General features: G+C 43.4%; 1 protein-coding gene across 1 annotated transcript in view; it reads right to left on the bottom strand.

The window, feature by feature from the left end:
* The window catches only part of PI15 (peptidase inhibitor 15), a 23,104-nt gene extending 10,248 nt beyond the window's left edge, over nucleotides 1–12,856 (bottom strand). The window contains exon 1 of the mRNA XM_006924039.1: nucleotides 12,104–12,856. Coding sequence (XP_006924101.1) covers nucleotides 12,104–12,376 — 273 coding nt within the window. The 5' untranslated portion in view covers nucleotides 12,377–12,856. The remainder of the gene's footprint in view (nucleotides 1–12,103) is intronic.
* Between the last annotated feature and the right edge of the window lie 2,098 nt (nucleotides 12,857–14,954).

Below are 14,954 nucleotides of genomic sequence, written 5' to 3'. Positions count from 1 at the left end.
GGAGGGGTGGGGTCAGGCGCCGTGGGGTAGGGCAGAGGCAGAGCAAGGGTCGTCACGTGGAGTTCTGCCATTGATTAGAGTAATTAAATGCTATTAAACTGTTCCTACTTTATAAGATAAGAGAGAATTAAAGGGACTTGATAAAAAAAAGAATCCCTCAAGCCACAAAAGCAACTATAAAGTATGGGATCGTATTATGTCATAAAGTATCACAGTGCAGACCTCAGCATCTCTTAAACGTTTAAAAGAGGATGATGAATTCCCTCAGGTAAGATGAGTAGCACTTCACATAGGTGAGAAAGGTAAACTGTAAAGAGATGGTGTGAAGCGTACTTTATTTCAGAGGGGACCATCGCCAACAGAATACATTTCTTGAAAACAGAGAAAGCCCTTCCTCGATCTCCGCTCATCTTCTAATCATTGTACCATTCTCCTGCTTCCTATAATAGTGAAATTCCTTGAGAGTTGTCTTAACTGAGAATTTACGATTTCTCGTCTTCCATTCTTTTCTGAGCCCTTCCCCAGGCCGGTTCCCCACCCCATCTCCACTCCACCCAACTGCTCTCAAAAATGGTCATTTCCTGGTCGTCAGAGTCCTCGGCCTGTCAGCAGCTTTCGGCATGCTTGGCCACTTGGTCCTCCTGGACACGCCCCCAGCTCTTGGCCACGTGGCCTCATACTTGCCTTGTTTTCCTCTGGCTGCTGGTTCTCTGCATGTTTGCTGACTCCTCCTCACCGCTCTGACCTCTCCATGCCGGGAGGTCCCCAGGGTTCAGGCCACGTCCACTTCTCTCTCTCCCTCTTTTTGTTCTTTTCTGTTTTATCTACATTCACTGTCTCATCCTGTCTCATGGATTGATATACCATTAAAGGCTGGTGGTATTATCACTCCAAATTATATCTCTAAAGCTCTTCGTTGAATTCCAGACTAAGTCATCCACTTACCTACTTTAAACGTCTTCTTAACTCGTTCGAAATTGAGCTCAGTTATCTCCAACCCTGCCCCACTGCCCACCACCTAACCAGCTAGTCCTGGAGTCTTCCTCTCATCAGCGAACGGCAGAGCCCATCTTCTAGGGCGGGAGTCACCAGATCTGTCCCATTGCCATCTATGTGTCATCTATGGTTGTTTCCATGCTACTAAGTCAGAGTTAAGTAGTTGCAACATAAACCATAAAGCGTGCACAGCTGGACATATTTGCTACCTGACCCTTTACAAAAAAAGTGTGCAGGTTGCTGTGGTAATTGCTCAAAATCGAGTAGGCTGAATCTAGGCTGAAAATCTTTGCTGTTTATTTGTTTCATAATCTTTATCTGCCTCATCAGCAAATCTTGTCGATCCTACGTATACCCAGAAGGTAACCGTCGATCATTGCCACTATTGCCGCCGCCTTGGTCAAAGCCACCATCCTCTGTTATCTGGATTATTGAAAGAGACGTCTAACTGAGGGTGTGCCTCAGATATAAAAAACCTTAATATATAAATTAATGAAGTCATGGGTAAAAAGAAAAACATTTGGAATTTGAGATAAGAGTATTTAAATAAGATTGACGATCAGGAAATAAAGAAAAATTTTCAGCGCTTTAAATCTATGCATGACTAAATCTACACTGTGAAACTGTACGTCGGTCAAGTACTTCGAAAATGCCCAAACTCTAGGTGAATGTAATCAAACTCAAGTAATTATGTAGGAGGTCGGCCTGGTAATGAGGTGACTAAAGTAGCACTGGGTGTCGGATGACAAAGTGCAACTGCCACTTGACCTCTGGCCGGTTCCATGAAAAAAAAGAGACACTCAAAAGTGAGCAAATGTGCCCCACCCAAAGAGGCTACTCCTTTCTAAGCAATTGATGACAAGTAGGAAGTGGACTCAATGTCTCTAGACCTTACCACTTTTTAGAATAACCTAGAAATCCTGATGTTTATGTAAAATATATTAACTTTTACATGTTGGCAAATAATTTTTTTAAATGTAAAATTCTGTACAGTTTAATACTACACAGAGCAAATTAAACATACCCACTAATAAGAGTGGTTGACGGGCCTGTAGTTTACGGACTCTGATCTACGGTATCATTATCACCGTTACACTTACATGGATATGTCATGTAATATCCATGGATGGTGGCACGATATAGTGACCCTGGAAACTATGTTTGCCCCGGACCTCCTTACAAGACACTTACCGCATGGGGAGTACTGTTTTTAACTCGACAGTGCAAAATTCAAGAAATGTAACTTTCCAGGTTAACCAGTAGGATCCTAGGCAATTCATTCATCTAGGCAGCCAGTAAGTGAATATTTATTGGGAGTCGATGGATACCGTCACCTCAACAGTCAGCAAGAGTGAGAAGGACTCTGCCTTATAGTTTAGGAAAGAGACAGGCAACAAAGATACTACCAGACAAGTAAGCGGAAAGTTGCAAGTCATAACACATTATATAAATTCATCGTTACATATTTAAAGTATGTGGTACATTATGTAAAGAAGCTCCAAAAGAATCATGTGCTGCTAAAAGTTCGCTTCTTTTGAAGTGTGCTTAGCCAACCGAGTACGTCCCAAGCGAGCGGCGATCCACATTGCAGACCCGCTATTCTCATTCATTCTGAGAGCAAGTCCAGGGAAGGGGTCTGTAGCCCGTGGCTACGCAGATATGAATGTAGAGGTAACAGATGGTGTTCGTGCTGCTTATTTAGAAATCATAGGAAATCTAAATGGCTTTACTGACTGATACAAGAAGCAACATGTGGAAGAGCTATATACGTAACTTTCTGAAAATCTAAAATCTTGAAAAAATAGATGAAAATTTTCTGAAGAAGTCAATCTCTTTCCATCATAAGAACATCAAACCTGTCTTTAAAACACACATTTGACCTGCACATGACTTACTTAGTTCATGACATGAATCGGCAGGAGGCCATGCCCAGCAAACCTGCCAGCCCCACACCAGAACCCACCCACAGGAGCGGAACGAGTGGAGAACGCATCCCCACTACCCCGCGCTGCTCAGGCCACAGCAGTTCCAGGCACCTGGCTGTCAGAATCCCACACGCGTGTTGGAACCCAGCCGGTACGACAACCAGGTGAAAGCCTTTGACCAGGGACACACTGCAGCCAGTTCCCAAGATGACCTAATTGGCACGGTTCATGCGTGTGTGTAGCAGAAGGGGTGAGGGAGTCCCTCGATTCTCCATGTCCTTAATGACACAACTGACCTCTGCCAGGACTTTCGGAAAGCAGATGTCTTCCCTGATGGGCTCTGCTGGCAATACTCCCGACGTTAGGCCTGGCCGCACAGGTATTTAGCGCAAACGAGCTGGAGGCTAAGGAAGAGCTGTTGGGGACAAATGCGCGAAGGGAGTGCGTACGGCCCGGTCTTCCCAAGCGTGAGCTTTGCTGTCGCTAGAACCGTGTTCTCGTCATCCCGAGGTGTCCGCTCGGTGGCTCATGCTCTCCGAGCGCCGGGTCTCCTGTCTCTGAATGAGGAAAAGCGTCCCCCTCTCTTGACTGCCGTGAAGGTTTGGTAAGATAGGGACCAAAAAGCATTCAGCCCAGCTGCCCCGGCTCGCAGGTGTGCTCAGTGGAAGATATTATTAGTTCGGGGATTGAGCACTGAGAGGTGGTGGAGTCCGGGAAGGAGAAAGCTCCCTAAAATGGGGAGCAGGGCGAGGTGCCCTTTCGATCACATTATCTGGTAGCCAGAGGTTTAAGAGACATCAAGCTTTAATCTCAACTGAGCGTGCCATCAGATAAAGTGAAAACAGAGAAATCCTAAAGCAAGGAAATAATCAGAAACGGAATTGCGTAGAGATAACGAAAAGCTCGCTTCAGGGAAAATAACATCAGGCAGTGGAAGATAAAAACTAGAGAATATTTTAGAAGTTTTAAAACTTACTAATTTCCCAACTTAAATCCCTCTTTGACGTAAGTTTTATCTTTACAGACCCTTTATCAATGGATTCTAGCAATAGGCCTTCCTACCAGCAAAATATAACACCCATCAGCTATCATTTCATACTGGCATTATGAGCCAGGAAGATATTTTCATGTGTGGTGATTTTTTTTTTTTCTGCAAACTCAGTGTTACAATAATCTGAAAACAGATGCTTGATTGTTAAACTCTCCTGGGATACACATGCAAGCCCAGTATTTTGCCATTGCCCACTTGGTCAGAAGAATTCAAATGCCTTTCCGCCTACCTGCTGCCTGCTGAAAACATGATCTCCCTGGAATGCAGAGCGACAGACTTGCTAGAATGTTCACATTTAGTGAAATTATGAAATTGAATATGATGCACTTCTTAGGAGGAAAAAAACATGTGTCCTTAAGTAACATTTCTGGACTGTTTCAGTTTAGAGTATGTGGTGTGAAATTTTAAGAGTCATGAAAAGTTTAGTCTGAAAACATAACTTTTTGGGCATGCTTTCATAACTGTGTCAAAAAAAATGCCTGGTACCTGATTTGAGACGCTGTGGGTAACAAGGACTGGAAACATTTGCATCCCACCTCTCCAAACCTCACTCTAGGATACATTTTGTGCCAAACGTTTCTCCTTGTCCAGTTTAAGCTATTCGTCTTTCTCCCCCCTGCCCCTCCCCCTCCCCTTCTTCGGAAATTCTCAGAGACAGTTAAACATCTCGAGTTCGGAACTATTTCATGGCCACTGACTGGCTAGTAAATGGTTTTCAGATAAACTAAACTCAGGATGCCAGGCCAGCCAGACTAGTCAACCTCTGTTTTTCTGCAGTTCTTTGATTAGTTTCCATAAAACCCTTGTTCTGAATGTGTCAGGAGTACTCCATGGGCCTGGTGCTGTTTAGGCCCCTGAAACAGATGTGGGTTTGTGTTGATTTAAGTCTTAGCGTGTATTCAAAAACAAAAAACAAAAAAAATACACAAACTTTCTTGCAAAAATGACCGAGTAGATTCTCAGACATAAAATCATCCACCCATGCCGCCCCCCGTGAGACTGCACTACCCCTGTTATGCGAAGTGGTCCATTTTGATTACTAAAGCAGCTTCCCACCCAAAATTCTTTGTAGTAAAAGAATGTCCCCTCCTACACACTAGCTACTCTTTTCAACCTCCGTAGATGTGGACCCTGGATAATAAACCTGTAGCCACGAAAAACTACCTGAAACCTGCTCTTTATTTTGTGTCCCCCGCCTCAGCCCGTCGTCCCAGTCAGAACGAAGGCACCCTCCTCGACTGCTTCGGCACCTGAAGCCTCATTTTGCTTCATCGTATAAATCGCTTGCTGCAGTCGATTTCATCTCGGGCTTCCTTTCTCACATCCCTATAGCCTTAACCTTTATTGAGGCATCTTCAGTCACCTCTCACCAGACGGCCAGAGTAAATGACTGTCCTGGACTGGGGTCCCTGCCTTCACTCTGTCCACCTCCAGCCTCCTCCTCATCCCGTAGCCAGAATCACCTTTCCGAAATGCAAATTCATTACACACCTTTCCTGCTTCAAACCTTCAGTCACCTCCTTTGATCTGAGACTCGGGCGCAGCAGATGTCTTCATGCCTTCCCCAGCCTCCACGAGCAGCAGTTTCGCCCTGACACACTCCACCAAGCCACACTCCTCTCTGTCGCCCCCGTCAGGACACCACGCGCCTTCTCATGTTTACTGTCTGTCCCTCTTTCCTTAGCTCCCTTCTCTGCAACTTCTATTTAGTTTTTATATGTAATATAAAATCGTTTCTTTCTGGAAGCCTTCCCAGCCTGTGTACCCCAAGTCCAAGTCGGGGCTGGGTACACCCCATGCGATATCAGAGCCCCTGGATTTATTCTGCTGTGGCTCTCAGCTCGCCGCGTCGCCCACTTACTTGTCTGCTCACAGTACCTTTCAGTGAGGGGTGTTTCTGCTCCCCCCGTTCACTCCCCTCGGCACAGAGCCGGGCGCGTGAGCAGACACTGCGGAGTGATTGAACATCGACTGCCTTTTGCCCACAGCCGCACGCGCTTTACGTGGGTGCCCAGAAGAAGTTAGAAGACATCATTCAATTGTTCCACAAATACGTACTGAGTGTTCTCTGTGGAACAGACATGATGCTATGTTCTACCAATACTTGGCAGGAATACAATGAAATTCTTGTTCTGTGCTATTGTGTCAGGTCAGATATCATTTGCCATCAGAAAGGCAGTGTCGAATGTTAGGAAACATGGCCACCCTGCTTGTGGCCTCCGTGGGTTCCACAGCTCTTCTGTCTCCCACCCCGCAGTGTTGTTCGGAGTCTGATCGTGTTTCTGCATTAGCATTCCTCAGAGCCTGTGCTCGAAATGGTCACAAACAAAATATCCTTCACTTCCAGCTGGCTCCATACACGGAGAACTGAACACTTGTCTACAATTCGAAGTGGTGCTAAGCACCGTGCACCTTGAAAGAAAATTCCTACAGAACGTGCCCGGTCTCCATCTGCAGCCAAGATGCTTAAAAGGCTCTACAGCTGGCCGGGGAACGCAGTGTCCGAACGTGCTGGGGAAAGGCCTTCCTGCCGCCGTCTCCCAGTTCCCCGCTGGCTGGCAGCGGGCCTCAGGAGGCATTCCAGGGGACACGAAAGCATCCATTGAAAAGATTTAGGTTAGGCACCTCAAATTTCTCATGTTTATAACACAAAAATTGCGTTATCCTCCCCACACGAGGGAAAGGTGCTGTCTGGGACAACACAATAGTAAGGGTAGGCATCAGAAGTGTTAGTCAACTATAGAATCAAGAAAAAATGTGGCTGACATATCTACATTCCCTCCCACGTGAAGCCCAAATAAACAAAATCAGCATTTTTCATTATTCCCAAGTCATAAATTCCTGAAGGCAAAGAGTTTGGTAGATATTTCCAAGGATTAATCTATTCTCCATCCATCCATTCAGGTCATGCTTAATGTCATGCTGCTGCCTGCTATGACTTGGTAACAAGTACTTTTCTCTTTTCCAGAAGCGTGTAGGAAGCCATATTCCTTTAGCTCAGCCAGTAACATTTGCAGCACCAAACGAGCGAGATAAGCCATGTTATCGGTATCTCCATCTTCGTCCTCATGCTGCCCCTCACCTGCCTTTCCACACTCTTCACCATCCGTGAAGCCTGCGGCTAGCGCCATATACCAGGTCATTGCTTATGCCCGTCTCCATGCGTGGGTGTAGCCGCCCAGCTCCTCCCGCCTTCGCCTGCAGCAGTGGCACCGCGGACTCGGTGCTTGCCACCTGTCCTGTCTCGTCCACTGTTAATCTAAACCGCACCAGCCGCTAGGGTCACCTTTCTAAAAGGCACCTCTGGTCTCGCTCTAAAACCTCCACAGCCTTCCTGATGCTTCCTGATCCTCAGTCTCTCCTCAGACTCCTCGAAAACAAGGCTCACATGCTGTGCTTTCTCTCTCCCGGCGATTTTGTTCGTGCCCGCCTTTACCTGCCATCAAGCCAAGCCCTTCCCTTCCTGAGGATCCATCTCACATGTCTTTCCTCCAAGAAGCCTTTCGTGGTTTTGCCAACTAGAGATTATCACTTCCTTTTCGACTTCTCCATGGTATTTATCTGGACCTCTTTTATTACATCGATCTTATGCAGCAGTGTTTTATAGTGATTTATAAGCTTAATGGGTTGTTTTCCTGTTTGTTTTGTTTTGCACCATTTTGTTTATAAGACAACGATTTCTTTGAATCTCATCTTCTCATGAAGGGACTTCAGATTTTTTTAAATTAATTTATTCAATTGAGTTGAATTCAAAGAATATCCTACAAATTTTACTCCATGTGTGAGTCTTGCAATTTCATTCTTTTGGGGGTAATTCTCATTCTGAGAAACTAGTGTGGTTTGTGGTTTAGAGTCATGGTTTAAACTGCCCTTAGGAAGAATGAAAAACAGCTGGTGTCCAAGGAACTCTGGAAATTTGTCAGTAAACTAATTGTAGAACAGAAGCCAAGAGTAAAGAAGTTTGGCTTGCATATCTTAAGCTCTGTCTATATTATTACTTTTTGAAATTTATGAAAAAACTTGTATGTATGAGATAAAATATTATTATAAATGATTAGAAAACTTCTATTAAAATGTAAATAGTACAGTCTTCCCTTGTTATCCGTGGGGAATTGGTTCCAGGACCCCCGTACATACTAAAATCTGCAGGTGTTCAAGTCTCTTAGGTTAAATGGTATAGTATTTGCATATAACCTACAGACATATTTCTAGATTACTTATATTACCTAACGCAATGTGAGTGCATTAGGTATTATAAGTAAATAGTTGTTATACTGTATTGTTTAGGGAATAATGACAAGAAATAAAAAGTCTGTACATCAGTAGGTATGGCTACATAGTACACGACAGCAGCAACGTAACATTTTCTTGAATAATTTTGATCCGTGGTTGGTTGAATCCATGAGTGGAGAACCTGGGATGTGAAGGGCCAACTATAATATTGAGATTAATGCTACAATTTCAATACACAAGAATTCATGGGGATTTCAATTAAATTCATGAAATAATGGTAGATCACTGTCTACGTGCAAGAAATTGCCCAAGAAAATAGTAACACAAAGATAGACAAACATATACTTAGCATCCTGAAAGCTTAAAATTAGGAAGTGTGCAAGAAACATACAGATACCTATAAATCAAGTTCAATTTTGCTGAGAGCTAGACATAATAGGTTATGGTGCTTCAAAAGAAGGAGGAAGCAAATATGGTTGTGATTGTGAGAAATGTCAGCAAAGGACACAGCGTTCTGATTAAAACCTGAAGGGTAGGGTTATAAATAGCGGAAGACGTTAACGAGGTGACATTAGCAGGAGAGGAAATGGCACGGGAAAAGGTTCAGAGAGAAAAGCTGAATGAAAGCGATTGCTAATCAGGCCGGTGCAATTAGGAAAGGCCCTGAGCTGAGTCCGCCCTCCGCCAGGCTCCCGTGGTGACGTCACGTCACTCACGGGTGGGGATCATTTAAACACGTGGCTGGTGGCCAGAGCGAGCCAAGTGTCCCAGGTTTTTGAGGTACATAGTAGGACTGACTTTCAGATTGCTCACAATCCAAATCAATGCCGAACAAGTTAAAATAAAAGTAGCGGTGTTCGATTGAGATCTGTACTTTCCTCCTGACCTAGAGATTGAAGTCACTTACATCCCTGCTCTGATCTACAAGCTGCCTATTATATCGTACTGCCCTCAGAGTTTTTCTGCGTCTTCATGAGATCCAATGAATTAATTCCAATTGGTCAATTTACTCAAAGAGTCCTATGATTTCACTAAATCGAGCATGTTTTTTTGAACGAATCAGTTTTCTCCTGCCTCAGGGACTTTGCCCTTGCTCTCCCCTCTGCCCGGAATGGTGTGTCCACACCCGCCAGTGTGGGTCACTCTCTCACCTCTCTCCAGGACACTCTCACCAAGCAGTTCGCTAACCACCTTGTTAAATATCACAGCCTCACCAGCACACATGCTGTATTTTTCTTCATAAACTTACTATCTTTGAAGGTAGTATGTAATTTATTTATTTATCTCGTTTGTCGTCTGATTTCCCACCCAGGTGGCCAACGATTGACTGTTTTGTTCATGCTTAGAATAGTGCCTAACATATAGTAAATGCTCAATAAATAGCAAATGAATAAATATATGTACAAATGAACTACAGGCAGTGTTTACATGATAATTTGAGACAGTCATGTGTTACTTTTTAGAACTTAATTGTTCTAACTACGATTTCTCATCAACTTTACTGAAGTAAGGAGGACTTATAAAACATCTACTATATAACCAGCGTTGTATCTGTTTCTTACAAAAGAAATCATATGAAAGAGCTCCTACATTTGAAAAGCAGACAAGAGGGGGATGACAAATAGAATATGACTACTATGGGATTGTAGCTGGCATTTTAAAGAAGGAAACAAAGATATCCTGACATCTCCAGGGGTTTCCAGCAGTGGAGCATCTGCTAGATCTAGCATATGAAAAGATGCTCCCACTACCAGCATGGGCTTTGAAATCGCGCAGACCCGAAGTCTAATTGCAGGGATAATGTTCCATATGGATAATGACCCATTCCCCCTTGGCCTAGACATGAACTTCTCTGGGTCTCAGTGATTTCATTTGTAAAATGGAGATCACCATCTTGACCCCACAGGGAAAATGTGAGCTATCAAATGAGATCATCTGTGGAAACAGTTAGCCAAGTCCTTGGCACATAGAAGCAACTAAATAAATGCATGTGGAATGAATTAATTCTTGATCAGTGGGGAAAGATGTAACTAGAAAAACGTGGCGTTTTTCAGTCTATTTCTACTGTGTCGTACCCCACCTACGCCTTTACTCATGAGACTCCCTCTTCCCTCGGTGCCATTGAAATAGTGAATTGCATTATATGCCAATTGGTTATTATGTAAATTATCATCCCCACTTTACAGATAAATAGATCGAGTCTTAACACCTTGAGTAACTTACGCAAGGCCACAAAGTAAGCAGCAGAGTTAGGATTTCAGCCCAGACGAGCTTGTCTCCAAAGCGGGCTCAGGTGTCTCGATTCTCACCTTAGTCTTAGCGATGCGGTTACCTCCAGGAAGCAGTGCCTGAACCCACACTCTGCGTATAATACCTTTTTGAGCTCACATAGCATCTCATGCACATTTCTCTCATAATTGACGGTAATTTCGAAAACGGGTTTCTTCCCATCCTTTCTACGTCTGTACATCACCTTCTAGAAACACGTCTTCGGTGTGTGTAACTGTCTCTGCTTTTAGGTCTTGAATAGGTTTTCACTGGGCACCTTTCATAAGAAGTTCACAGAAACCCATAGAAGTTAACGTTTATTTAACACCTCCTTTGCGGTAGGCTCTGGTCAAACTGCTCTATCACTCAACACATACATCCCTCCTAACAATTCTTTGTGGCGGATGCTGCCTTCATCCTCACCTTAGAGACGACGAAAATGCAACACGAGGCAGTGAATTCACTCGGCTTACATTCTAGGACTGGGGTTTGAACGCAAGCATGCAGATGCCAGAGCGCCTATTCTTAATCACGTGACTCTTGCCCCTGATACACCCCTGTTCTTTTCCTCTGAGTACATTTTCTTTTCCTCTTTCTTCAAAAAATCCTAGAAAAATACATTTTTATAGAGACTAAATTATACTTCTATGGATATATTTGGCAAGCCTTTATTTTTCCTGTGACACTGATAGCTGCATTTAGTCAAACTTAAAAAGCTTCTGTAAATAAAGTAGATGAATTTATAATCTGATAGAAATCCCAAAATTTTAGGTTAGCACATAAGAAAAATTGTTAATGGTACCAGCACCCGCCCACCCAACTTAGAAATCCGTATTGGTGGTCTTCATTGCCTTCAACAGGCTCCAAGCTGTGCTCTTGGAAGTGCTGGAATTTAAACCATAACCTTGCTTAAATCCAAAATCAAAACAAAGAAACTTTAGAAAGACATCTATCCTTTCAATACCAACTTAAAAAAAAAAAAAAAAAAGCTTTCTAATGATTTAAACACAGAGAGCCTATTTTTAAGAGAGAGCAAAGAATGTGTTCATAGCTAGTTGGAACAGTGTGCAAATGCACTGGGTTCACTGCTATCTGAGTGACAAAGCATTAAATCACAAGGAGGAAAAAGTCAGCATGTTCTTTGAGAATACAGATAGATTAACGTCGGAAAGAGCTTCGTCCAAGAAAGGGAAAAAACACCTACCCAGAGAATAAATCATGCACAGGAAACCTATAATTTTTAAAAATTACTTTCAAGAAATGTTTTAGCTAATAAATATGACTATTAGACAAGGTATAGGAAAACTTTAACGTGAAATTTGTTTTAAAAGTGGACCTTCCGGATGTAGTAAGTCAACATACCCCACTCTTTATCTACGTTTCTTATATAAGACCTGATTTATCGATGGTTGTGGGACCCACAAAAGATAGTTAGACCTCCCCTCCTGTTTAATTCTATGATGGAACAGTACTTAAGCTCACCAGGCACATAAGAACCTTTCGCAAATTAAAATGTGTAACAAAGTTCCCCACTCCCGTATCTCATCACGTCTAAACACTCATTCGATTCTTCTAACATACAATTCAAATACAGCGCTCTCAGAACTCAAAGAAAACAAATCCGTCTTACCATATATTCCATATTGGCTGCTGGTGGGAACACTTTGCCCCGAACTTGGTTATGGTAATCAAGAATCGCGATCATGTCATTTTGCGAAATGTAGCGCTTCCGCCGTGCCTTGGGGATGTCCGCAGAGTCTAGCTGTGCTGTGAGAGCTGCTTCGATATCAGTGAAATTATTGGTTGGCGAGGATGAGTCAGTGGAGTTGAGTAAGACGACAGCGCTGGCTTCACAGAGAAGGGAGAGCAGGACGGCGCTGCTCACGGCAGAGATTGCTGTCATTTCGAGGGGCGGAGGAGAGGCCACCGAGGTCACTTGGCTTTGAAATCAGAAAGGTAGAGTTAGGGTCGATGGAAGGGAAAAAAAAGTAGGTCCAGAGAGTCTGGATTTACAAGGCACTGTTTGGGAGCATTGTGTGATTCGATTTTCTCCCCCAAAAATCCAAACAAATGTTGAAGTCTCAAGCCTAGGTGACAACCTGTAACGGTCTCTTTACATTTTACTCGGTGTTATGAGGCAGGTTCCCGAGGGGAATTTTCTATAGCTAGAGAAACATTAACAGCATGACTACTAATTCTAAAATGAATGAGAACCTTCTGCCCTCGATGCCTGAACCACAGAATGCATCACTGCAGAGTTATTTTCAGAGGGAAATCTTTAGGAATTGCAATTCATCTGGAGAGTGAAGAGGAAAAATGCATCCCAGGTAACAACAGAGAATGTGCTGATCATGTCTCCCAGATATATATGGACACCGAGTGATAGAACACATACAAAAAAAAAAAAAGTCATAATAATCCAACCTCATTTCTAAAAGTAAAAAAAAAAAAAAAATGTGAGCTACTTTAAAATCAATGCATGCAAAATAAACTCGTTGAGCTAAATAGCTTACCTCTGCACAATGCCAAACTGAATATTTTGTTCTTCCAAAAATTTAAAGTTCTTTGCTAGGTTGTAGGATATGAACTCTTGTAAGAGAAGTGTGTCTTATTACAAACTCTCAGAGAGCAAAAGCCTGCAAGGTTTGAATGCTGCTGGCCCCAGGAGCAGCTAACAGCTTTTATATGTCACAGTCGGCAACATCCAGGAAGGGCAGGCTCTCTCATGGTCTCTCCTAGCCAAAATCCAAGGGGAGGGGTTTGGGATAGAAAAAACAGTGATTGGGTGGCAACCTTTTTTATGTGGGTGGTGAGGAAATTGAGTCACACCCACAGCTTACAAAGTACAAACCATAAAAGACAAACCCCTTTTTCTCTGGGCTTCCACATTTTCTGCGAGTGGTTAATTTTTCCCATTTAATAGTTCCTAGTTCCTGATTCCCATACAAAAAGAAAAAAAAGGGGGGGGGAGACTATGACTTCTTGAAAACACAGACGAGTGAGTAACAAGCAGTATACTTTTTTTTTTTTTAAGATAGTACATGACATGGGAGCTGAAAAGAGCGAGCTGATATTAAATCAAAAGATCAGCTCACACAGTCAGTCTGAATGGCCACAAACATGGTTCACGAGGGATGCCAGACAAATCAGCAGTAGCCAGACCGTAGCGTGTGATATTAGGATGACAGATGCTCAAGCATTTGGGCTCTTTCTCCATGTGGTTTTATGCCTTTAATTTCTACATCTATTCCCTCTCTCTCTCTCTCTTTCATTTCATCCTCCCTCTCCCTTTTTCCTTTCTCTACGATGTGAGGCAGCAAATTACCTGCCTTTAATTTGCCTTGCATATAATGCAAATAGACAAGCCCATGACAAATGACAGCAGCCAAGATAACATCTGTTTCAGGTTTAGAAGCATATAGTTGAAATTTTAAGCAGAGAGTGGCTCAGCTTCTTGGGAAGTGTATTGGAGGGCACCGCACAGAGTCTGTGAAGAATTTAACAGCAGCAGCCGCAGCCTCCAACAGTCAGAAGGGCCTTCTTAGAAAGATGCCATGGGAGTGAAATCTGTGTCCGGCAACACAAGAGCCAAGAATGTGGATTTTAAGGCAATGCATAATAAAAAGAGACCTTTAAATATGCCATATGTTCTGATAACAAAACGTGGCCCGTTCACAGTCAAGGGCAACAGGGATCCTGGAAAACACACGTTATTCAGTTTAGAAACTTACTTAACAATGCACTGACTTGTCCAGTGTCCCGATGTGCTTGTCTCCTGCATGTGTCTGCAGGAGAAGTACTACGAGAACTTACAGTCGTCAGAAAGCGTGGTCACGTGGTTAGAAGCACACCGGGCTGAGAGCCAAGTTTCCTGGGCTGTATTCCCAGCTGGGTCTCCAGCAATATGTGTGGCCTGATGCGTATTGTTTAACTCTTCACTGGTGCATCTAAAAATGAGAGGAGAGAAAGGTGTATATCTTACTGTGAGACTGCTTTTGTCAGATCTCCTAAAAGAGCAGAAAAATGTTGGAAGCCAGAGGTACCACTGAAGTTCAAAGAACAGTGACGAGATGCAGTCTGAGAGGTCGATAACATGTGTCGAAAATTCAGATTTCACTATATTTTGATGAGCATCAGTCTCCCAACTAAAGTGAAGTCATTTTCGGAGAGCTTGAGTTGCAAGACTGAAAACTGTAAATAGGACTTAATTAACACTGTAGAATTGAAGAGGCAAGACCCTACACGTGCCAGAGGCGAGCGGGGATCGTGCGAGATATCAGAGCAGCTGGAGGAAATGCACGTGACCGTCCACAGCTGCGGGTGTTTAACCGCTGGAGCTGTCCAGCTAGGGTCTCACCCTTCAGAAAGTGCTCATGGCGCCTCGAATGAATTTCAAGGATGCTGTGGTAAGGATTCCTGAATCAAATGGGAGGTCAGACAACACACTCTCTATGGCCCGTCCACCTCGAAGGCCCCAGACC

Source organism: Pteropus alecto, unplaced genomic scaffold (assembly GCF_000325575.1).
Source record: "Pteropus alecto unplaced genomic scaffold, ASM32557v1 scaffold87, whole genome shotgun sequence".
NCBI lineage: Eukaryota > Metazoa > Chordata > Mammalia > Chiroptera > Pteropodidae > Pteropus > Pteropus alecto.
The sequence above is the reverse complement of the archived record's forward strand: the minus strand, read 5'-3'. Positions and strand labels throughout refer to the sequence as shown.